The sequence below is a fragment of the Pipistrellus kuhlii genome, unplaced genomic scaffold, assembly GCF_014108245.1.
Source record: "Pipistrellus kuhlii isolate mPipKuh1 unplaced genomic scaffold, mPipKuh1.p scaffold_m20_p_3, whole genome shotgun sequence".
In the NCBI taxonomy this organism is placed as follows: domain Eukaryota; kingdom Metazoa; phylum Chordata; class Mammalia; order Chiroptera; family Vespertilionidae; genus Pipistrellus; species Pipistrellus kuhlii.
Window position 1 is genome coordinate 35,160,851 of NW_023425529.1, and position 24,416 is coordinate 35,185,266.

The 24,416-nt window shown below is 38.1% G+C and overlaps 1 protein-coding gene across 9 annotated transcripts in view; it reads left to right on the forward strand.

The window, feature by feature from the left end:
• The window catches only part of LRRK2 (leucine rich repeat kinase 2), a 128,722-nt gene that overhangs the window by 15,863 nt on the left and 88,443 nt on the right, over window positions 1-24,416 (forward strand). For all 9 annotated transcript variants that reach the window (XM_045587920.1, XM_045587919.1, XM_036456291.2 and 6 more), the window contains 8 exons: window positions 3,160-3,291; window positions 5,628-5,747; window positions 6,444-6,586; window positions 6,679-6,758; window positions 8,272-8,378; window positions 13,153-13,282; window positions 16,225-16,349; window positions 21,388-21,500. In XM_045587920.1, coding sequence (XP_045443876.1) covers window positions 3,160-3,291; window positions 5,628-5,747; window positions 6,444-6,586; window positions 6,679-6,758; window positions 8,272-8,378; window positions 13,153-13,282; window positions 16,225-16,349; window positions 21,388-21,500 — 950 coding nt within the window. The remainder of the gene's footprint in view (window positions 1-3,159; window positions 3,292-5,627; window positions 5,748-6,443; window positions 6,587-6,678; window positions 6,759-8,271; window positions 8,379-13,152; window positions 13,283-16,224; window positions 16,350-21,387; window positions 21,501-24,416) is intronic.

A 24,416-nucleotide genomic window follows, 5' to 3' on the forward strand; every position in this document is an offset into this window, starting at 1 on the left:
TGTCATTTAATGGAGGTGGTGGCAGGGCTTGATAAGAGTCAGTGGATGAGAATAGAGATATAAAAAGATCTTAAAGTACCCAAACAGCCATAGGAAGGAATTTAAACTGTTGTGATCTTGTTTAGCATTTTTTGATGTTTTGAAATCCCAAAAAAGTACAGATAAAACATTAATTTGCCGTGGATGCTACCAGTGATTGTCAATGGGCTCAGATAATGCTTCAGATTCTATTACTTTTGTAAGTGCATGAGCATTTTGTATTTCAGGTATTAGCTGGGAGGGTTTATCCAGGACATACACACATGCATTTATCTAGTAACTAGAGGCTCAGGCATGAAATTTGTGCATGGGAGTGAGGAGGGAACCCCCTCAGCTCAGCCTGCACCCTCTCCAATCCGGGACCCCTTAGGGGATGTCTGACTGCTGGTTTAGGCCCGATTCCTAAATCGACAGTTGGACATATCTCTCACAATTCAGGATTCCTGGCTCCTAACTGCTCATAGATGGGTTAAATGATGTGAAAAATGCAGACTAGTCCCTGTTATATAATCCTATCTAATAAAAGAGTAATATGCAAATTAACCATCACCATGCTACATCCACATGTCACGCCCACCAGCCAATCAGGAGCGAATATACAGATTAACCCAACCAAGATGGCTGTGGCCACTGAATGAGCAGGAGCCTTGGGTTTCCCAGGCAATGGAGGAAGCCAAGCTTTCTGCAACCTTGGCAGGCCCAGGCCTCCACTCAAGGCTACAAAGTTTCAATTATAGAAGATAAATAAATCCCAGATACCAGGGCCTCCACTTGGGTCACCAGGGGGTATGGTCAGCCTACAAACCACCACAGGCCCTTCGCCCAGGCCACCCCACACCCCGAGGGAACCCCCACCTTGATCTGGGACACCCTTTAAGACAAACCAGCTGGCCCCTACCTCTGCACCAGGCCTCTATCCTATATAATGAAAGTAATATGCAAATGGACCATCACTCCAACACACAAGATGGCTACCCCCATGTGGACACAAGATGGCCACCACAAGATAGCCAGCGGAGGGGAGGGGGGCAGTTGGGAGGGACCAGGCCTGCAAGGGAGGGCAGTTGGGAGTGATCAAGTCTGCAGGGGAGGGCAGTTAGGAGTGACCAGGCTGGCAGAGGAGGAAAGTTGGGGGCGACTGGGCCTGCAGGGAAGGGCAGTTGGGGTAGGGGGACCCAGGCCTGCAAGGGAGGGTAGTTAGGGGCAAACAGGCTGGAGGGGAGCAGTTAGGCATCAATCAGGCTGGCAGGGGAGTGGTTAGGAGGTGATCAGGCTGTCAGGCAGAACCGGTTAGGGTTAATCAGGAAGGCAGGCAAGTGAGGGGTTGGGAGCCAGCAGTCCTGGTTTGTGAGAGGCATGTCTGACTGCCCATTTAGGCCTGATCCTACTGGGCATCCCTTGAGGGGTCCCAGATTGGAGAAGGTGCAGGCTGGGCTCAGGGACACAAACCCCCATGTATGAATTTTGTGCAGTGAGCTTCTAGTGTGTTATAAAAACATTGACCATATTATTACCTAATTTGTATTTCATATATATGGTACTTTACATGAATATGCACACATGGTTTCAGACATGAAAATCTGCAGGTGTGAGACTTCAGTAAAAACCCAGGTTCCTTGTGAAAGAAAGCCCTTTCTTTGTAATGGTTATAAAAGCCATCATTTTCTTATCCATAGGAAATTAAACACTTGGAAGTAGATGGGGCTGAGCAATAATAGATAACAGACATACTTTTAGATTTCTCTGAGTCATCCACTGTCAACAAACTGAATATACTCTTCATTTTAATTTTCCTTGGCTATGTTTATACATTTTATTTATTTACTAGAGGCCCAATGCATGAAATTTGTACAAGAGTAGACCTTCCTTCCCCTGGCTGCCAGCACCCAACTTCCCTCTGGCAGCCGGGACCTGGGCTTCCCTCAAAGCCCCAGCTTCAACCGGAAGGTTGTCTGGAAGGCCATCTGGTCTAATTAGCATATTATGCTTTTATTACTATAGATTTGGGGCTGGCTGCTTTTGAAATTCAGTGTTTCCCGCCCACATCGGCCAAATCCCCAGGGAAAATGTGTGGATTCATAATGTAAAGGTCAAAGAAAGTAGCACATTTAAAAAGCCAATGTTTTAAACACTGATACTTGGAAGACATTTACCAGTGAGTCATAGAGAAAATCGTGTCTGCTCTTCTGAGTAAATGCAGAAAAATGTTTTTAAGAGGCCATTTTTTCTTTCATTTTAACATGTTTTTCTATAGTTAATATTTTTAGTACAACTTAAACATAAAAATATGTGTTTTAAGAAAATGGTAATTTTGGCTATGCTGAAAAAGAAATAAAAATATTTTGCAACATCTTTTTTTGTTTGTTTGTTTTAATAATAGTCAACATTTCATTCGGACATATCGTTTTCTCCATATATGTTCTGCTCACCCACTCCCTCTCTCTGTTAATTAGCTGTCTTTCCCAGAGATTCTTTCCTTCCTTTCTGGTTCACCAGTGTTTGTCCCTCAGTCATATATTTCAGTACGCTGCCTCTCCTCCCCGTCCCCCATCCTTTTCATCATCTGTCTTGTGGTCTTCAGAAAGCTTGGTTATATTGCCTTACACACAGGCTGTTCTGCTGTCCCTCTGGATGGACAGAAAATTGATCATAACTGACTTTAGCTGTTTAGTTATAGAATAGAATCTTCGTTTTTCTTGTGATGATTTGAGGAAAAGGAACAATTAAAAGCCTTTATCCAATATACTAGTGGCTCATTAAGAAATAGGTCCTAAATTCATTTATTGGGAAATTTATGGCCAAGGCATTATAGTTTTATACTTATATACAAACACTCTCAATTTTCCATTTATTTTGTTTAAGTCTTTAAGCCAAAACAAAACAAAACAAAACAAAACAGAAATAGAGCAACTTTAATGCTAGAGATGAATCCTAAATCCTATTATACCTGCAATGAACAGCATAGTATTTTTATAGCTATTTGACAAAACATGTTATTTAACTTTGGAAATGTAGCCATTATGCTGCCATTGATTTACAGTCTATGTAAGAAGTTTTTGTACATGTATTCCCAAGGGAATATTCTTACCTTAATGATGATTAGAATTTCTCTAAATTTAGGCAACAATGTTGAAGTCCTCATGAGTGGCAATGTCAGGTGTTACAACATTGCGGTCGAAGCCATGAAAGCATTCCCTGCCAATGAAAAAATTCAAGAAGTGAGTTGCTGCTTGCTCCATAGGCTTACATTAGGTGAGTTATAATTCTTGGTTCATTTATTATCGTAGTTTATATGATGTAAGTATATATAGCATATGTATGTTTTATGTTGATGGAAAAGTAACATACTGACATACATTAGGTGGAAATACTGTTCACTTTGGAAAGTAGAGATTAGAGTGCCATACTAACACACAATCCTCTATTTCATGTTCTGCCACTTACCACAGTCAAGTTACAGCTTGCTCAACTTATAATAAAAATATGAGTTCACCTTAATCCCTGGTAATGAGTCAGAGGAAGTGATTCATTGTTGGGAGCAGGGAAATGGTAGTTGCTTAACAAATAGGACTGTCCTGGTACCTGAGGGTGCTTGGCATTATGCTATTGAAATTAAATGAACCAAAAAAAATAGCACATCACTAAGTTTTGTGTTGTTCTGTAACTTTTTGAAAATAAAAAGCCATCAAATTTTATAAATATATCTCTCTTTTTCCGCATCCTGTGAGGCTAGAGAGTGGTCTGGCTCCCGAGTAGGGGCGATGGGGAATTGAGAAAATGAAAGAGACAGACACAAATACAGTAGGGAAAGCTGGGACTTGGTGGGATCACTGTCCTCTGAGGGAGAGACTGGGATCCAGAGTCAACACAGTTTTATTTTATACAGCATAAAAACAGGAAGTTTTACTAAAACCCAAGACAAAGAAGATTATGTGCATTCTTGAGGGTTCTTTATAATTGACACTTCTGGTGGGCCCAGATAATCATGTTTGTTCCTGGTGCTTGGCTGGGTTAGATAATGAAACCCCTCCTCTGGTGCTTGGGCTAAAGGTCAGGCTGACAACATTCCTGCCCCTGGCCAGGTATGTTTCCAGGACATGGCTCTGCCAACGCTACTGGATTCAGCTCATAATAATTAAAGAAATGCTCACGTGCCTTCTCAGATGCTCTCTACAAAATTTATCTTCAGACAAGGATGCTTTTTCCCCCTCTCATTAATTTCTCAATAGGTTTACTATGTGTTCTATTTAAAAACTAGAGAATTTATTATCCCTGTTATTATTTCCAAAGAAGCTGGATAAAACCTTTAACGTTCTCTTCATAATAAAAATAAAAACTCAAAGTCAAGATATAAATACTTAACATTTTGTCAGATTATGTAATCTAATTAGGGGTTTAATGCATTTATAGCCTTATAAAATTTACATGTATTTTTACAGAAATTGTCTGAAAAGAAGGTGGGGCCAGTATTACTGGTATTTGCCCAGTCACAGAACTGGCAGTGGCATGGAAATAATAGTAGGGAGAAGAACCAAGTTTAGATAAATGGATAAAAGTAGAAGAGAATCTTTTTAAAATGACTCCAAGACCAGAGATCATTAAGGGTTTGGGAGCATGTCTGCTTAGTGGGTGCATCTGGAAGAGGCAGAACATATGAGGGTATTTTGTAACTAAGAGCTATGCCTCGTAAAACTACCTTTTGATTTTAAAAGCTCTGATTGTTATTTAATGTGTTTCAGGTGTTTTATTATATGGGATCTTTTCCTATTCTGGCTTTGTTTCTTGGGGATCATTTTAATTACCTACAGCTAAGTAGGAGTGCCATTCTTACTTCTAGAAGGAAACCTGGCAACGGTCAGTGAATTACAAACCAGTGAATGGAAAGAGGCACATCTTTTAGAATATTATTTATTTTTCCTCTTCAGGATTTAGATTAAAAAAAAAAATTTTATTATTAAATTATTATCTGTGTAGGATTTAGATTTTTGAATGATGTGTTGATTCTTGGAAGAATGAGTGTAAAAAGGTGTGGGACTTCTGGGTAGGGTTAAAGTTGTTGACATATTTGCTTGGTTGTCTTCTAGGATTTCCACAGACAAGATCAAGTATTAATAAGTGTGCCAATGTAATTTCTTAGCAGTATTCTTTGAGTGAAAGAAGGATGTTTTAGCAAAAGCATTTAATGGCAAGGGAGGGCCTTACCTCCCCCGCCCCATCTTTCATAAGACAGGACAATTAAGCTGTTACGTACAATGAATATTGTAGAGCCATGTTTAACAGACACCTCATTGTTTTCATATAATGATGGTATGAGAGGGAGTCCAAGAACACAAAGTTAATATCACTCAAACATATTATTTTTGCCCAGTCAGTTCCATTGCCTAAGTAAGATTAATGAATGACTGCATGAAATAAGTTTTTAAATCTTAATGCCATCATGTTCAACTATTTTAATTAAGGTAAATATATGTTTTAATGTCATTGAACTATTCACTATTTACATGTACTGATTTAAATGCTGTTATATAATTAAAGTTAATTTTAGTTCATTGAGTGAGAACGCAGCTAATATTTCACTTTACTTTCAGGTAATTTTTTTAATATCCTGGTATTAAACCAGGTACAGGAGTTTGTGGTGGAAGCTGTGCAGCGGTATTCAAAGAATGCAAAGTTGCAAATTGCAGGGCTCAGCTGTTTAGCGCTTCTCAGTAAGTAACTTTACTAAAAAGGAAATTCTTACAGGTACATTTGATCCTGACTGTTAACATTATAACAAGAAAGTCATATGTAGAGCAGGATCCATTAAGTGCCCTTTCTGTCCTAATGTAATTCATTTTCCAGTAGAGGATACTTTTTTAAAAAAAATTTCTTTATTGATTAAGGTATTACATATGTGTCCCTATCCCCCCACCCCCCCATTCATGCCCTCACCCCCCTGTTGTCTGTGTCCATTGGTTAGGCTTATATGAATGCATACAAGTCCTTTGATTGATCTCTTCCCCTTACCCCCATATTCCCCTTCCTTCCCTCTGAAGGTTGAAGGTCTGATCGATACTTCTCTGTCTCTGGGTCTATTTTTGTTCATCCGTTTATGTTGTTTCAAGGGAATTAACATTCCCAAGTTCATACACCAGTACATCTTTGATTTGACTTTGTTATAGGGCAGCTAATCTCCATTAATCTTCCCATAGTCCATTAGTTGTATTTGATTCCCTCTTCCTCATTTGGCCATCTAGCAAAATGGGATAGCAGTGTCATGAGGTGTGTGATCTATTAAAAAGTTTCTTTATAATTAACCAAAGCCGCTACTAAAGAGTACCTCACTCTATTCATTTTGTTTCAAAATATGAACTTAGATCTGGTCATTCAAACTGTAAGTAAGATATATTTATGTTCTTTTCAAGCTGAGACCATTTTTTTAAATCAAGACTTAGAGGAAAAAAATGAAAATCAGGAGAATGATGATGAAGAAGAAGAAGAAAAATTGTTTTGGCTAGAAGCCTGTTACAAAGCCCTAACGTGGCATAGAAAGACAGAGCATGTACAGGTTGGACTCCATAAATATTATAGTTATTCAAAATTGTTTGTTCAATGATTTATGTTTTGACAAGTTTTTTTTTTCCTCCTCCCCTACTCCAGGAGGCTGCCTGCTGGGCCCTAAATAATCTCCTTATGTACCAAAACAGTTTGCACGAGAAGATTGGAGATGAAGATGGCCAGTCAGTTGTTTTGATTTTATATGATAGAATATTTTAGTTATATTTCTAATAAAGGCATATAAAATACCATAACTGCAAATTATATGGTTAGAAAGATTTTTGATATAGGCACACATGTTTAAAGTCCCTTCACAAAATAGTAGTGGATAGATAATATTGTGATCCCATTACCTTCAGGAATTAGTAAAAGGTTGTGTGTCTGAGTTATTACCATGACATTTGGAGTCAAGAGTCATTCAGTAAACTATGAATCATCAAGAAAGAACCTTAAAATGCTATGCAGTTCATTTAAAATGCCATTTTAGCCTGTCTGGCATGGCTCAGTGGTTGAGCATCCAGGAGTTTATGGTTAGATTCCTGGTAAGAGCGTGTGCCCAAGTTGCAGGCTCCCTCCCCAGTAGGGGGCATGCAGGAGGCAGTTGATCAATGATTCTCTGTCAATATTGATGTTTCTGTATCTTTCCCTCTCCCTTCTTTTCTGAGATCAACAAAAATATATATTTTAAATAATGCCATTTTAAATAGTCTCAGGTGACAGAAATCACAGTCACCTGTGACCTTTTCTGTTGCAGTGACTAGCCGGCAGGTGGTCACTATCAGGAGTTAAATGTGTTTAGAAGCCTCCTGTAGTAATTCCCTGCTCAATGTTGCACTGTTGACCTGCCTTCTCCTGGGAGCATTATTTGTAGCTGATACCTCTTGAGGAGGCTTTCCATGGGAATGCTATTCAAACCTAACATGGGCCTTCTTTCCAAAGATAGAAACTGTAAACAGGAGATCTGTCTCTATCAGATTTGTATCAGAGCCATACTCGTGTCTTGTGGCAGCTGTTTACATTTGTGCTGTTTACTCTCACTCAGTATTTAAATGACTTATCTTGGAAACTTAAATGGAAATATCCAATCCTTATTGCCTGTTTGCATAGTGACCCACTGCCAATTAGAAGAGAATTAATAACACACTTACTATTTAATTAAACATCTCAATTTTGAAAGGAAATGTTAATCCTGGTTCACCTTGAGCAATCTTTTCAGGAGGTTTGGGTAAGGTAGATTCATGTTGCAGTTATAAATTTCACTTCATGGCACACCGATTTGTCAATAGCCATAGGAATCTTTAAAATAAATACATCATTAAAAGAAAACTTATCTGTGCTCTGCATTTCAAAAACTCACTGCTGCTTTACAATTTTTTTATTTTTCCTTTCCTGCTTCCATTCTTTTTCTCATTTTATCTTTCTTTTTAAAATCTAACCACTTTTTCATAGATTTTTACTGTCTTTCCTCTCCTCTACTGCTTATCAACTTTGAAGAAACAGAAATACTAATTTATTAGCATTTAATAGATTTAAATCTAACTTAAAAATACATATAAAACTGTTTAACCATAATCACTCTTGTAAGTGAAGGTGATATAAAAAATATATATGTGCCCTTATATTTTGTTAGAGTAGAAAAGTGAATATTTGAGATCATGATTCGAAAGATTAACATTGCGTTTGAATTTGTGCAAGGTTCCCAGCTCACCGGGAAGTGATGCTCTCCATGCTGATGCATTCTTCATCAAAAGAAGTCTTCCAGGCATCTGCGAATGCTTTGTGCACTCTTCTAGAACAAAATGGTAAGGGGTGCACCTTAGTTTTCAATAAAATGAAACACATTTTGTATTTTTTAAATTATAAAAGCAACACATTGTAAAAATGTAATATGTATATATTTGATATATATAGTAAGTATATAAATGCTTATATATAGTAAGTATATATATCATGTATGTTATACATATCTCTCTATACTATATATCATATATATATATACACACTATATATAAAATATATATAGGTAAAAAAAAGAAGAAAATAAATAGTTTGATGTGTTTCTTCTGCACTTCTCTGTATGTACTCACATGTGATATAGACAAAATGTTTCCTTTTTTTTTTTGTTGCAGAAATGGGATCATACACTCTTATACAGACAAAGTGCACATTTTTTGTGTGGATAAACATAAATCCTTACATTTACATTTTTAATGACTGGGTAGTTTTTCAATGTATGCCTATATTCTATTTTATGAAACAGTTTTTTTCTTTTTTAAAAAAAATCTTTATTGTTGAGATTATTACAGATGTCCCTCTCTTTTCCTCCAAAAGCTTCCCTCCACCCGGTTCCTGCCCCACCCTGCCCAGGCCTTCCCCACTCTATCATCTGTGTCCATAGGTAATGCATACATGCATATAAGATCTTTGTTTAATCTCTTCCCACCCCTCTCCTACCTCCTTTTCCTTTGAGAATCATCAGTCTGTTCCATTTCCGTGCCTATGATTCTATTTTATTCACCAGTTTATTCTGTTCATTAGCTTTCTTATTTGTTTGATTTTTAGATTCAATTGTTGATAGATATGTATTTGTTGCAATTTTTTTGTTGTTGATATTTTTTTTATCATTTTCTTTTTCCTTTTCTTAAAGAATACCCTTTAGCATTTCATATAATACTGGCTTGGTGGTGATGAATTCCTTTAGCTTTTTCTTATTTGTGAAGCTCTTTATCTGACCTTCAATTCTAAATGATAGTTTGCTGAGTAATATTGGTTCTAGGTTCTTGCTAGTCATCACTTTGAATATTTCTTGCCATTCCCTTTTGGCCTGCATAGTTTCTGTTGAGAAATCAGCTGACAGTTGTGTGGGTACTCCCTGTAGGTAACTAACTATTTTTCTCTTGATGCTTTTAAGATTCTCTCTTTGTCTTTAGCCTTTCACATTTTAATTATGATGTGTCTTGGTGTGTTCCTCTTGTTGGGGTTCTCTGTGCTTCTTGGACTAGTAAGTCTGTTTCTTTTACCAAGTAGGGAACATTTTCTGTCATTATTTCTTCAAATAGGTTTTCAATATCTATTCTCTCTCTTCTTCTGGCACCCCCATAATGTGAATGTTGGTATGCTTGAAGTTGTCCTAGAGTCTCCTTTCACTACCTTCATATTTTTTGGATTCTTTTTTCTTTTTGCTCTTCTGCTTGGGTATTTTTTGCTTCCTCATATTTCAAATTGTTGATTTGATTCTTGGGATCCTCTAGTCTACTAATGAATTCCTTATTTCAGTCAGTGTATGCTTAATTTCTGACTGGTCCTTTTCTACTTTTTTGGTATTCTCACTAAGATCTGTGAAAGTCTCACTAAGTCGCTTTGAGGTTTCTACAAGATTGTTGAGTAACCTTATAATCTTGGTTTTGAACTCTATATTCAGTAGTTTGCTTTCTTCCTTTTCTTTTATTTGTGACATGTTTCTTTGTCTCTGCATTTTGGCTGCTTTTTTGTGTTCGTTTCTATATATTAGGTAGAGCTGCTAAGTTTTCTTAAGTTAATAGAGTGAGAGGCCTTGTGTAGTAGGTATCCTATAGGGCCCAGTGGCTTAGCCTCCCCAATCACCTGAGGTGGATACTCTAGGTCAAGCATGTCAAACATAAAGCCCACTGGCCACAAGTTTGACATGCTTGCTCTAGGTGCACTCCTTTGTAGTCGGTGTGCACAGTCTTGTTGTAGTTGAGCCTTAATTGCTGTTGGTGTCCCTGAGAGGAAATGACCTCCAGGCCAATTGGCTGTGGGGACCATTTGCGACTACAGTGGAAGAGCCGCTGTGCAGGAGGTACCCTTATGGGGCAGGACATGCTTCAATGGTGCTTTGGTGTTCACTAAGTCTGCCCCTTGAGTGTATCACTTATGGATGCGAAGAGTTGTTATCTGGTATGGTTTGATGCTGACCATTGGGTACACTGGCTCTTGTGTCTCCAAGGAGGTGTAAAGTCAGCCACTGCCTGGGGCTACTCAGCAGGAGCTACAGAGATAGTTGCAGATTCCTCCTCTTTGCATCGGGTTTGGAGGTAACCAGATGAGGCCCAGCTATGAAGCAAGGCAGGCTGGTGCTGGTGCGGGTGCCAGGTATTGGGCCTTTTATTGATAGGTTTGATGCTTCCTGACCCAGCTGCAGCTTGTTTGAGAGATTTTAGACTGAGTAAGGATAGGCCATTCATATGCAAAAACAGTTGCACAAGGCCTGGTTGGGGTTGTAAATTGGATGAGGCAGGATCTTAGGGAATCACTAGTGTGGAGCAAACAGAAATGGCTGCCAGTCAGCACTGTGACCTGGAAGGTCCCAGCATAGGAGCAATGACTTCTGTGAGCACCTCTGTCTGGGAGAAAGCTGCACCCATGTTCTTGCCCTGCTTCTAAAAAGTCCAGTTTCTCCTTGTATGTGTCTGAGTCCACCAGCCTTGCCCAGCACTGGAGCTCAGAGGAAATAGAACCTTGTAGGTTCAGGTTGTGGTGCTGGCCTTTTAAGAGGAGCAGCTGAGTCTCCAGTAGCCTCTGTGTCACTGAGCCCCAATCCGCACTGGTACTTATGGGGACTTCTTTCCCTAGTTCTAGGACCTTGGGCTGGGCGTCTGGTGTGGAGTTGGGACCCCATGTTTTTCTGGGTGGTCTCCACAAAGACGATCTGCCTCCTGATGAAAAAAGTGACACATGTGGACACTGGACCAGTCTGTTCCGTGCCTCTGCATCCCCTACCAGTCTCAGTGTGCTTTCTTCTTTACTTCTCTTGTTGGCAGCCAGTCCATTAGACTCTGCCATTGTGGTCTTAAGGCAAAGAATCAAACATCTTTTATTTTTTATTTTTATTATTTATTTATTTATTTAAAAAAATATATATATTTTATTGATTTTTCACAGAGAGGAAGGGAGAGAGATAGAGAGCTAGAAACGTCGATGAGAGAGAAACATCGACCAGCTGCTTCTTGCACACCCCCTACTGGGGATGTGCCCGCAACCAATGTACATGCCCCTGACTGGAATCGAACCTGGGACCTCCCAGTCCGCAGACCGACGCTCTATCACTGAGCGAAACCGGTTTCGGCTATTTTTTATTTTTAATTAATTAATTATTGAGGTCCTGCTGTGTACCACACATGCTTAGGCACTTGGGATAAAACAATTTAATATAAATCTCAGGCTCATGGAGCTTAACTTGTAGTGGGGAAGAGAGATAATAAGACTAAATAAAAATAACTATTATGCCTGGTAGCTAAAAAAAAAAATAAAACAATTTTTTGGAGGAAATGTGTTAGGAGTCAGAGGAGATGAAACTGAGACTATGCAGCCATGAAAGAAGCTGACTATCAAAGTAAAGCCCTGAAGGGAGAAGCATCTTGTTACTGGCCTTTAAAAGCAGATAATTTATCACTAAAATGGAATGAAGTCAAGAATATTATGTAGATAGTTGGTAAATAAAATAAAATGTATAAAGTGTTCTATAAACTGTAAAGTGACTCTATGATAAAGTTTCTTCTCTAGGTTTAGTGTTTCATGAAATTTCTGTTCTTAATTTTCAAGTCTCAAATTGAGTTGTGTCCAGGATAGTGGTTCTTAAAGTGTGGTCTCTGGCTCAGCAGCATTGCCTCAGAATGTGTTAAAAAATGTAAATTCTAGACCCCTATATGGACCTACTAAATCATAAATTCTGGAGTTGGGACCCAGTCAATCAATGTTTTAGCAAGCTCACAGGTGATTCTGAGGCACACTTCACATGTGCGAACTGCTTATCTAGAATAACTTCTATATTTTAAAGTATCCCCTTGGGTTAGATTTTAACCTCTTTAGGAGGGGATATTAAAACTTCTGATGTAACCAAGCAAAAGAACCAAGGTCTTATCACATCTTTTTTTTTTTTTTTTAAATATATTTTATTGATTTTTTTTACAGAGAAGAAGGGAGAGAGATAGGGAGCTAGAAACGTCAATGAGAGAGAAACATCAACCAGCTGCCTCTTGCACACCCCCTACTGGGAAATAAGGAGGAAAGAAAAGTTTATAAATGATGAGTTAGTAGGAAAAAGTGTTACATAAAGGAGAGAGAAAAACTGTGTGTGAGAGAGAAGCCAATAAGGAAGTCAAATACAATTATGTGTGAAAAGGATAAGATTAAAAAAAAAAAAAAGTTAATAGGGGCCATCAGGCCATCAGGGGACAGCAGTTAGGAGTGACCAGGTTGGCAGAGGAGGGCAATTAGGGGGATCAGGCAGGCAGACAGCTGAGCCAGAGGTCCTGATTGGGAGAGGGATGTCCAACTGGCAGTTTAGGCCTGATTCCTCCCATTTGGACATCCCCTGAGGGCTCCCAGATTGGAGAGGGTGCAGATCGGGCTAAGGAAACCCTCCCCGCTGCTGTGCACAAATTCTGTGCACCGGGCCTCTAGTATATTATAATGAAACAAACATTAATGATTGTAAAGTTGTCAATAAAATATAAATTGCATATAGACTTGTATATGTACTTTCCTATGATTTTGAACTCTTTAATATTCTAATACTCTTTAATTTCTACAAGTAACATTTAAAAAATCTTTTAGTTAATTTCAGAAAAATCCTGTTGTCAAAAGGAATCTACCTGAACGTGCTGGAGTTGATGCAGAAGCATATACACTCCTCTGAAGTGGCTGAAAGTGGCTGCAAAATGCTCAATCATCTTTTCGAAGGAAGGTAATGTAGATTCATAAATTTATGCAGAAGATGTAATATTGGACCAGGTAGAATATAAATATTTCAAGCATATTCCTAAGAATGAAAAGAAAAATAAGGCATTTGATAATTGAAACATTGTATAATATAATATCACATCAAGATATCACAGATTTGTCTGAATATTGAAAGGACTGGTAGATATTGTAGAAATATGTTGAAGGTTTGCATCTATGCTTCATGCCTGGTGTTGAGTACATTTTTCAAAGTGGCAATTATATAGCACGTAACCTTAAATAGTTTTTCAAATTACTGTGTATGAAAGGTATAAAAGTTCGGATCAGGATACGGCTTCTAATTCTTGATTTTCCACAACTAACTTTTATGGTTGTCCCTTCATTTAAATTAACTTTGTCTTCTCTTCCTGCTTATTCCTTAGCTGGGAAACTTTTATTCACAGGTAGTCCTAGTCCAGAGATGTTGAGACTATCTGGCTGGTGAGAGGCCCAGCAGAGACCCATCGCCATCTGGGGGTGGCAGTGGGGCTACAGGATATGCTCAGGGCCTTTTTACATTTATGCCAAGGAATGTGAGGTAACTTGGTCATAGTGAGTAAATTTCAAACAAAAATAGGCCGTAGAGAACGCTGTCATGCATAAAAGGAAAACTGTATGGCACAGATGTTGCAATAAAAACTGATTTCTTGCCTGGTTTTCCTACTAATCTGAGCCAACTGTTTCTTTAAATTTTAGGTGCCTCATTAGTAAAGAGGTATAATTATAACCTCATCAGTACGTTTAGAGTGTAATTAATGAATTAATTAAATGAATTAATTTAAAGAAAGGGATTAGGATAATTCCTGGTGGAATAAGCACTCAATAAATCATAGTTATTATTATTAATGCTGTTATTGAATATGAATAAATGGAAAGCATACAGCATGAAGAATTGCATGTAGCAAATCTACAGATGTAAAAGGAATAGGGTTACATTGTTTTCTTCATCAGCTCAGCTATTCCATTTGTATTTATATATGTCACATCTTTGAGTTGAATTTCTCTTATTTAAAAGTTGCTCTTGAATATTTAAATGAAGTTTATCATAGATCATTATTTTTATGGTCCTGGAAGTGTGTGAATCTTTATAAATGAGGTGAAAACACAGTGGAGTTAACCAACAGTTTAAGATTTTGTAGATTCTGGGCAATTCATGTTTCTGATTTGAAACATGAATTGCCCAGAGTCTACAAATAACATGCATACAGTTCCAGTCCTGGAGATTCAGAGTTAACTTACAGCACACTCTGCTGAAAATTCCTTGTGCAGTTGGGAAGACTGATATGCAAACAGATAATCACATACTGTGTGATACTGCAATGGCAGTGATGTGTAAGGCTTAGTGGTAAGAACCCAGCTGGGATTGCCAAATGAAGGGAAGGGGGTACAAACAGGGGTTGTGTTTAAATGGGAACTTTAAGGTGGAAAAGAGGGATTATATGTCAGTGACTGTGGAACCATGCAAAGTAAGGACATGGCTCTAATTGAATACTATTTGGCCATAAAAAAGAATGAAATTTTACCATATGCACTACCATGGATGGACCTAGAGGGTATTATGCTAAGTGAAATAAGACAAAGACAGATACCATATGATTTCACTTATATGTGAAATCTAAAGAAAAAAACAAAAAGAACACAAACAGACTTATAGGTGCAGAGAAAAACTGATGGCTTCCCGAGGGGAGGGGCTTTGGGGGACTGGGGCACAAAGGTGAAGGGATGAAGAAGTACAAATTGGCAGTTACAAACTAGTCATGGGATGTAGGGTCAGCTTAGTCAATAATATTGTAATAACTATTATATGTATGGGGCAGGTGGGTATTTGAAATATCAACGGGACCATTTTATTTGTAAAGTTTATGATTACTAATACAAAAAAAAATATTGAATAGAAACTATAATTGAAAATCTACAATAATAAAAGGGTAATATGCTAATTAGACTGGACATCTTCTGTACGTCATTCCCTACGTCCTTCCTGACAAAGCCAGGGCTGGAGGGAAGCCAGCCCTGGTCCCAGGTGCCAGAGGGAAGCCGGTGCCAGCAGCTGGGGGAAGGAAGGCCTACTCTTGCACAAATTTTTGTGCATCGGGCCTCTGGTAAAAAATAAAATTAAGAAAGAATAGTTAAAATACCTCAAAGAAGTCAAAACTTTAATGCAAATAAAACTAACGAGAAAACTATGTAAGAAGTCTGGTGCTGTTATTCCAGAAGAGGCATGCAATATGCTGTGAAAAGCCCTTACCGTGGGGGTCAGGTGAGTTTGCCTTCCAGCCCTGGCCCTGTCACTTCTAGTGATTGGACCTTGATATTTACCCTCCATCAGCTTCAGTTCTTCATCTGGAAAATGGGGATAATAACATCTTTTCAGGGTTGTTGCCAGTAACCCATGTGGAGCTCATATGGGAGTTGTTAGTATTTGAAAGGAAAGGAAAGAATGCCCAGGTGACTGTGAATTCAACTTCTTGAGGTTAAAGTTTAATTAAAGAATAATTAAAATGATGTGGGCTCATATGACTGCATTCAAATGCATTTTCTTTTCTTCTTTTTAAAAAAAAATATATTTTATTGAATTTTTACAGAGAGGAAGAGAGAGGGATGGATAGATAGTTAGAAACATCGATGAGAGAGAATCATCAATCAGCTGCCTCTTGCACACCCCCTACTGGGGATGTGCTCGCAACCAAGATACATGCCCTTGACCAGAATGGAACCCGGGACCTCCCAGTCCGCAGGCCGACACTCTATCCACTGAGCCAAACTGGTTTCGGCTCAAATGCATGTTCATATAGCCTTTTCTGATAGAATGTATTGGTTCTGTTCCCACGCCCTTGTTTCAAATTGGTGCTTGTGCAATGAAATCAGTTTGTGTTTTTGATAAGCATTTCAATCCTGTATCTCTAGTGACATGCCCCTGGATGTAATGGCAGCAGTGGCCCCCAAAATAATAACAGTGATGAAGAGTCATGGGGCCTCATTGTCAGTGCAGCTGGAGGCACTTCGAGCCATTTTACATTTTATGCTTCCAGGTAAGTTACATAATTGCCTGTGGGAAGAGAGAGCAATTTAAATGGATTTTGGTCTTTTTACAAGCATGAGCTTTCTAGGCAAAAATGAAAGGGCTGTTTTCTGCCTAACAAATGCAATTCTTCCCACTAATCCTAAAGGAAGGAAAATGATGTGGAACAGATTAATGTAGAAGGAAATCTAATAAGAAAGTTCAGTAATTTATGTACACAAGACATAATTGCAATGTATTTCCAAGGAGAGTATCCATCTCTAATAAGTCTTTTCTATTTCTGTTGGCATCACGGAGTCAAAGTTATCTTTGTTTTGGTTTTGTCTGAACTACAAAAATAGCTAACTAACTTTCATGCTTTTTCTCTTGGCTCTTTTTAGACCTTTCACTCTGCTGCCAAATTAATCTTTCTCAAACATAACCATGTGATTTTCACTCATTAACCCAGACAGCTCCCTTCTCCTCCCCCCTTTACCTCCTACTTACATCTGTCATGACCTGTTTGTCCTTCACAGTCCATTCAAAACATCTGCTCCTCCATTCATTCAACACATTTTTATTAAGTGCCTCATGTTCTAAACATTGTGATGGCTACAGGGTATGAAAGATAAGTGGGGGTGGGTGGGAAGGGGGGAGGGGGAGCAATTGTGATTGTACTATCTTAGGAGCTCAGAGGTAGACAGACGGACATGTAAATAATGAGTTTTCAGACAGTGGGAGAGGAGCTGTTACAGATCTCTGTATGAAGGCTACGATCTTGAAGGAGGCATAAAGAATGTATTCAAAGGAGTAGGTCAGAGACTGTGCTGTCGAGGTGGAGGGGTGAGCGGGGCTGACCGGGTAGAAAGGTCAGGAAGGACATTTCAGGCGGAAGGAGAAGGTGCTCCACGTGGTCTGCGGTGGAGGAGAGCAGTGCCTGAGGGTGAATGTGGAAGGGCAGGTGCGGGCCTGGAGGTGCAGGGCCTTGAATGCAACACGGAGAAGCTTGTGCTTTATTCATGCAAGTCCGTTCTACCGCATTTAAGGTGTTAAAACTCGGTGTGCCATGGCCAGATCTGCAGTCTACAACATAGCGCAGTGGTTCCCAGGGCGAGGGGCACAGGAGAGCCTGGTTACAGGGAGGTGCGGTGGGAGGTGATGATGTCAGGGGAGACACCGTGCGGGCCCAGCGACAGAGGAGAGGATGGAAGCGTAGGAGGAACATTTGGCATGGCTTTCTGACCATTCATATCAGGGATATTACTTTTTTGGGTTCTGCAAAATTTCCAATTTTTTTGGAAGCCCAGTTTTTGTTTTGTTTTTTCTTTTAAAATGAAATCCTCCTTAACCTGCCATTACTTGTCATCATATAGGTATTTTATATTTCTGAATATAAGGGTATACTCAGTAATAGAGTATAAATATTTTCTAGGTCAGAGTTTTATTCTATCGTTTATTTTTAATCCCCTGGTACCTTGACCAAAAATTGCTATTCAATAAATATAGGGTATCCCAAAACTGTATATATATACTTTGAGTAATTATTAATTCCAATGGATTAAACCTGAAAAGAAAGAAACACCAATTGAGCTATCAGCTGTTAAGTGTGTATACATTTTTTGGGGAGATGCTGTATGTCTGAATTGGATCATGGTGTCTCATTTATAGTTGTCAGTCAACTTTTGAGATATAATTTAACAGAGACAATATTGCTCAAAAATATTACTAAGTTTTTCTTTGAATTTTGTTGGAGATTAAAAAAAACGAACAAAACAAAAACAAAAAAACAAAACCCTTTTGGTTAACCTAAAGGTGTCAGCCCTATCTTTTTGAAGGTAGATTTGAGTTTTAAAGATAATCAAAAGATATTTAGAACCAGATCTATTAATCTACTAGTTAATAAAACCATATTCTTTAGGTTAAAAACAAGTTTCAAATATAATTTCTTATTTCTTTTACTGTTCTTAGATTGACCCTGAAGCAACATTGATAGCCAATAATAATTTAGATATATTAAATGGAACATTTAAATGATAAATTGAATGATTTTTTTTACAAAGATGTTTAGATTTATTAAACAGGTGCCCCTGAAAATAATTTTATAACTTTAGGATTATACTTCATGTGTAGGAACTATATTAATTGCCACACTTTCTAAGTATGTCAGTGTATGAATACATTTTTTCTATTAAAGGCTTAATCATCTACTTTACTCTATGCTACTATATCATACTGACACTCTACCACACTATGCTACACCATACCTTACTGTATAATATTAGAACCTACCATCCCAGTCTATACTGTATATCTGTTAGTAACTGTGGCATCAGTACCCCAGTAGTTTTAAGGTTAAATATAGTTCTAATTTGTTATGCAGTTCTATAGTTAAGTTGAGGTGTATCAAGATATCTGCATGTACATGCACTCATTTATTAACTAGACCATATTAATACTTCCTTAATTGAAACAAAGATGTTCATCACAGCAAGTTTGTATAATTCAGCATCCAGTTTAAGACTACATATATTCTCTGGTGTTATGGCTCTTACATTTCTTTCAATCTAGTATTGTTCAATTCCTCCCTTTTTAAAAATACCATTAACTTATCGGAGTGATTGAGCCAGTTGCTTTAAAAAAATAATAATCAGGACCCGGTTATTTTAATGAAATATCATTTAGCTTGTTCTTTCTTGACTCATGTCAATTCCAGTGGATATAACATAAAATTATTTAAGAAGGGGCATAGGCAAACTAAAAAGTGCATAGAAGAAAGCGATTAGTAGTATAAAACCACATCCCTAAGAGCAGTAAGAGGGGCTGACTGTGTTTAATTTGGAAAAGAGATGACTTAGGAGGACACAAAAACTATATTAAAGTCCCCTCATTTATACCTAACCATGTATCAGGTATTATTGGAAGTACTTTATGTATATAAACTTTTAAATTTCTTGCAGCAGCCCATCAAGCAGTTGCTACTTTTTGTTGTTGCCATTTTAACAGATAATGAAACTGAGTCAAAGATGCAGATATTTTAAGGTCACAGCATATATCATATATAATGGAGCCAGATATTCAACTGCAGCCTGACTTTTGACTAGGCGATTTTAAATACCCATTTGTGCAACTAACAGTGTACCGAACAGCAGTTACATCTAAAGCACTTTGCTTGGGGGTTTGAAGAGGATTAAATTATGGATTCTGCCCTCATTAACTTTGCTGTCCACACAGTTTAAAGGGCTCTTGTGGAAAGGAAATTAGATACTTTCTGGATAGTAAAACCTCAGTGATGTAACGAAGTCCAGAGATGAATTTTTATTTTTATTTTTCATTGTTTGAAGCATTACAAATAGTACTACATATGTCTCATTCCCCCCCCCCCTTTGATCTCCCCAAGCTTCTCCTCCCCCCACCCCATATGCCTTCACCTGCCTGCCCCCCCGCAGAGATGAAATTTATGTAAATGTTCATTTGGTCTTAATAAAAGAGAGATGTCTAATAAGACTTGTTACATGTGGCATGGGGTTTTTACTGCTCAACAGGCCTCTTTTTCTAGTCACATCTGCGTGTGATGTAATGGGCAGCCTAAGGGGTTAATGTGGTCTTGGTCTCTGAAAGTGAGGCACAGAGTTTAAGTGACTTCCCCAAGATCCTACAGTTATAGTGAATGTCTCGCACCTGTTTGAATACATTTTAAAATAAGGACTGATTTTGTTGACATTATTACAGATTTCTCCCATTTTCACTCCCCTTCACCCCCCTCTACCGCTTCCCTCCTCACCCCGCCTAGGCCTTCACCAATTGTCTGTGTTCATGGGCTATGCATGTGTGCATATATGTTCTTTGGTTGCTTTCTTCCAGTTCTCCCCTAGCCCCCAGCCTCGAAGATCTGTCAGTCTGTTCCATGTACCCATGTCTCTGGGCCTATTTTGTTTGTCAGTTTATTTTTTCATTAGATTCCACATATAAATAAAATCATATGGTATTTAAGCAGAAAAAAAACAACAACAACAGAGAGAAGCTGTATTCAAATAGCTAAAAGAACTATGATGCTAGAAGGACAAATATTGTGGATAGATGTTAAAACAAATAAACTGAACTAAGAAAAAATGTATTTGCTTGGCAATATGCAGTTGATACCTTATAAAACAATAGGAAAAAACAAAGAGGGCTGCAAATTCCAGGAATCTGAGAATCCGGCCTGACTTATCCACTGTGGTATTCCTTGCATGTGGGAAAATTTCATGATACCATAGTTACTGATAGCGGACATTCATATTTTTGCTAAAAAATGAAAAGCTACGTACAGCCAATTTATAATTTGTGTTAATACAATTTTTAAAGTGAAAGATAAATAATTGATTATTAGTAATTATTTTTACAGTCTCAGATTTTGGAAACCTCATTTATTGATAATAATTTTACTTAATATTCTATTAGATAGTCAATTTTGTAACTTTCAGATTTTTTCTAACAGTTTTGGATATTTTAGCTACAATGTAGCTTAATAAGGCATATGTTTCCTTTAAATAACAATATTCAGCCTTAGGGAATTTTTCAGAAAACTACATGCTCTTCCCAGCACTAAAATGCAAATCTTTATTTTTCACTATTATTTCAACTGCTCTTTTTGCCTACATTTTACATCTGACTTTTTTTTTGTAATCCAAATAAATTTGAACTTTTCTCAAGTTGTCCATTGTTACACAAAAATTCTTCTAGCTCCTTGTATGAGTACAGCCTTCTCATACAAAAAAGAGATTGTTTCACAGAAAATTCCTCCACCAAAATAACTTCTTGCTCCTTTAAATTCAGTAAACATTGACCCTCACTGTATTTTTTTTATATTCAAGGATGAACTACTTTTATAAATTCCTACTACTTATATCCCCTTGATAAAATACACACACACACATATGTGTGTGTGTGTGTGTGTGTATTAGAAAAAAGTACAACATGTATATTGTTAATTGCGATCATTCCTAGCAAGTGACGATCTGTTCAGCTTAAATCATCATGAGAAAACTATGTATATGTGTATGTATCTATGTCTGCATTTTTGCCTGTAGGCACGCCAGAAGAATTCACAGAAGATACCGAATATCGACACAAGCTAAAAATGGTAACAAATCAGTGTTTCAAGAATGATATTCACAAGCTGGTCCTGGTATCTTTAAACAGGGTAGGTACAATATAGATTTTCTGCCTTGATACTGTTACTCAGGGTATGAAGATTGGGGAAATGGGAGGCATTTTTAGTGACAGTTTTCTATGTTCTGTTTACTCTGATAGTAGGAAGTTATGTGGTTAGAGAAGTTTTGTGGTAAGAGAAAAACCAGGATTACAGGCTTTATTGGGGGAAAGAGACCTGCCAGGCTGTCTCGCAAGGGGAGACTAGCAACCCATGCAATGGTGAACACACCTTTTGCGGGAGGAATGGGAAGGAATGGGGCTTAGAATACTCGGTGCACGCTGATTGGTGACTTAATGTATGGTCCAATAAGGTACATAGTCACTCAGGTACTTAGGGGCAAGGGCTTAGGGTATCTGGCAGGTGCTGATTGGTTAGTCAATGTATATGTCCATACCTGGTGCCTGGTTAGGTACTCAGGTATTTCCGGGCTGCGGGTTACATCATACTCTGCCCGCCAGTTGGGGGAAGGGAGGATCTATCAGTAAGATGACGGTAGGGATATAGGAGTGAAGAAATGTGCCATTCCCAAGTAGATAAGTATACTTTTAACTACAACCATCAACTGTGAGTGTGCTATCCACCTCTGGCTTGGACAGGTTCTTTTGGTTGCTGGTAACATAAAGCCACTCATGTTTGCCCAACTAGGAAGAGAACTGAAGGGCCAGATACACAGCTGAGCCTCAGGAGCCATGTCAGGAACTACAGCTGCTGTTTTCCCTCTCCTCCCAGCTGCTTGTCTTCCTTTTCCGGCCCCATTCCAAAAAGTTTGGCCCATGAAGATACCTGTGGCACAGCATGAACGTCTTCTTCTATCGCCTTTGATTGCTTTAGCAGCGCTCCTCAGAGATAACCTCTGAAGTGGTTCCTTGTGCATTGTTTCTTCCCATTTTGTAGGTAGTTACATATCTATACGCATTTATGATAATTAATACAATCAATAATCATACTAAGTGTGAAAAGAGGAGGAGAGCTAAATTATGTTTATATTATGCAAGGCAAAGGTATTGATGGCAGTAAGGTGGTTGTGAAGTTTAATATAATATAAATAGGTTCTTTATAAAAGATGTAAAAGCAAAGAGGTAAAGAATGATTAGGGTTAATGTTTTTTGTGAAAGGAAGAGAGCAGAAAAGGTCATTAATGGAAATGATTTCATGTGATTTAATATACTTTGAAAAATGTCATGAATTAATTAGAATATAGCCTGCAGAGAGATCTCCTTTACAAATTCAGTTTCAACTGAACTTTATCACGCAATTGTCTATGATGTATTTAAAGCATTTGTACTTAAACCTTAATCTGTTTCTTTTTTCTTTTTTTTTAAAATATATTTTATTGATTTTGTACAGAGAGGAAGGGAGAGAGATATAGTTAGAAACATTGATGAGAGAGAGTCATCGATCAGCTGCCTCTTGCACACCCCCCACTGGGGATATGCCCGCAACCAAGGCACATGCCCCTGACCGGAATCGAACCCAGGACCCTTCAGTCCCCAAGCCGACGCTCTATCCACTGAGCCAAACCGGTTTCGGCTTAATATATGTTTCTTAAATATAGCTTTCTTTTTTTTTCTTTTTTTAAAAATATATTTTATTGATTTTTCACAGAGAGGAAGGGAGAGAGATAGAGAGATAGAAACGTCGATGAGAGAGAAACATCAACCAGCTGCCTCTTGCACACCCCCTACTGGGGATGTGCCCGCAACCCAGGTACATGCCCTTGACCGGAATCGAACCTGGGACCTTTCAGTCCGCAGACCGACGCTCTACCACTGAGCCAAACCGGTTTCGGCTGTTTCTTGAATATAGCTTTCTAATAGGTTGAATTTGATTCTAGGAATATTTGCAAAATAAGGATGTGGAAGGAACTGTGTTAGGCATCAGGAAGACAAAAATGAATACATTTTAGTGCCCTCTGTCATGGACCCCATCATCCACCGGGGGCAATAAAGGCCTGCATGAAACCAGTTGTTCTACATGAGCACTGGTGAGCTCTCCAGAGGAGGGGCAGTTCTTTTTTTTTCATGGCTTGTAACAGGAGGTATCAGAAAAGCCTTAAGATAGCTCTGAGTCTAGTAAGCCCATGTTTTCTAAACTTACTGAGTATGGGTGTGATATAGTTAAAGGAGTAAGGAGTCAGGACACCCAGATCTGCCAGTAAGTACCTGGATAAAAATCAGTCAGCTCCTATGTCTTACTTTTTACCTTTTTTTTTTTTGCTATATAATCCCAAGAAAAGTGGTTGAGAAATCTGTCCACACACTTATTTTCTATACTAACTTGTGAGTAGTGACACCCAGCATCTCACTAAAAAGTGACAGTCATTTGAGAGTAGGGAGTTAAGGTCATGGGGAAATAGAAGTGGCAATGTTTTTCTTTAAAAAAACAAAAACAAAAACAAAAACAAAAACACCTTCCCTGAATTATTCCTCTGATTCTTCCCTGTGGTTAATAAAAATGCTCTAAAAGATAAATGTAAATATTTTTTTAACTCTAAAATTCTCTGATTGCATGTCTCCCTCTGAATAAAAATTACAAGGCATTAGAGATTTTAGGTCCAAATATTTCAGATACAGTGAAATGAATTATCATTAAAAAATAAGTTTGTCCTTTGAGAGAAGAATTCCAGATAAAGGAGAACCCAAAGTTCAGTTATAATTTCAAAAACAAAGGCAATGAAAAGTGTTTATGAAAGTGAATCAATGTTAAAAAAATGAATCAATGTTTGAACATCTATAATTCCAGTAACAGCCAGATTGAAGTTAAAATCTGTCTGGAACATTGATGTCCCAGTTATGCCTGATCCTTTTATCTTTTTCACACTTGAAAATGCCCAGTCATCTGTTCCAGGGAGATCTACTTGCCCAGTATTGTTTTGGGAGAACAAAGTAGAAATAAAACTCTGCA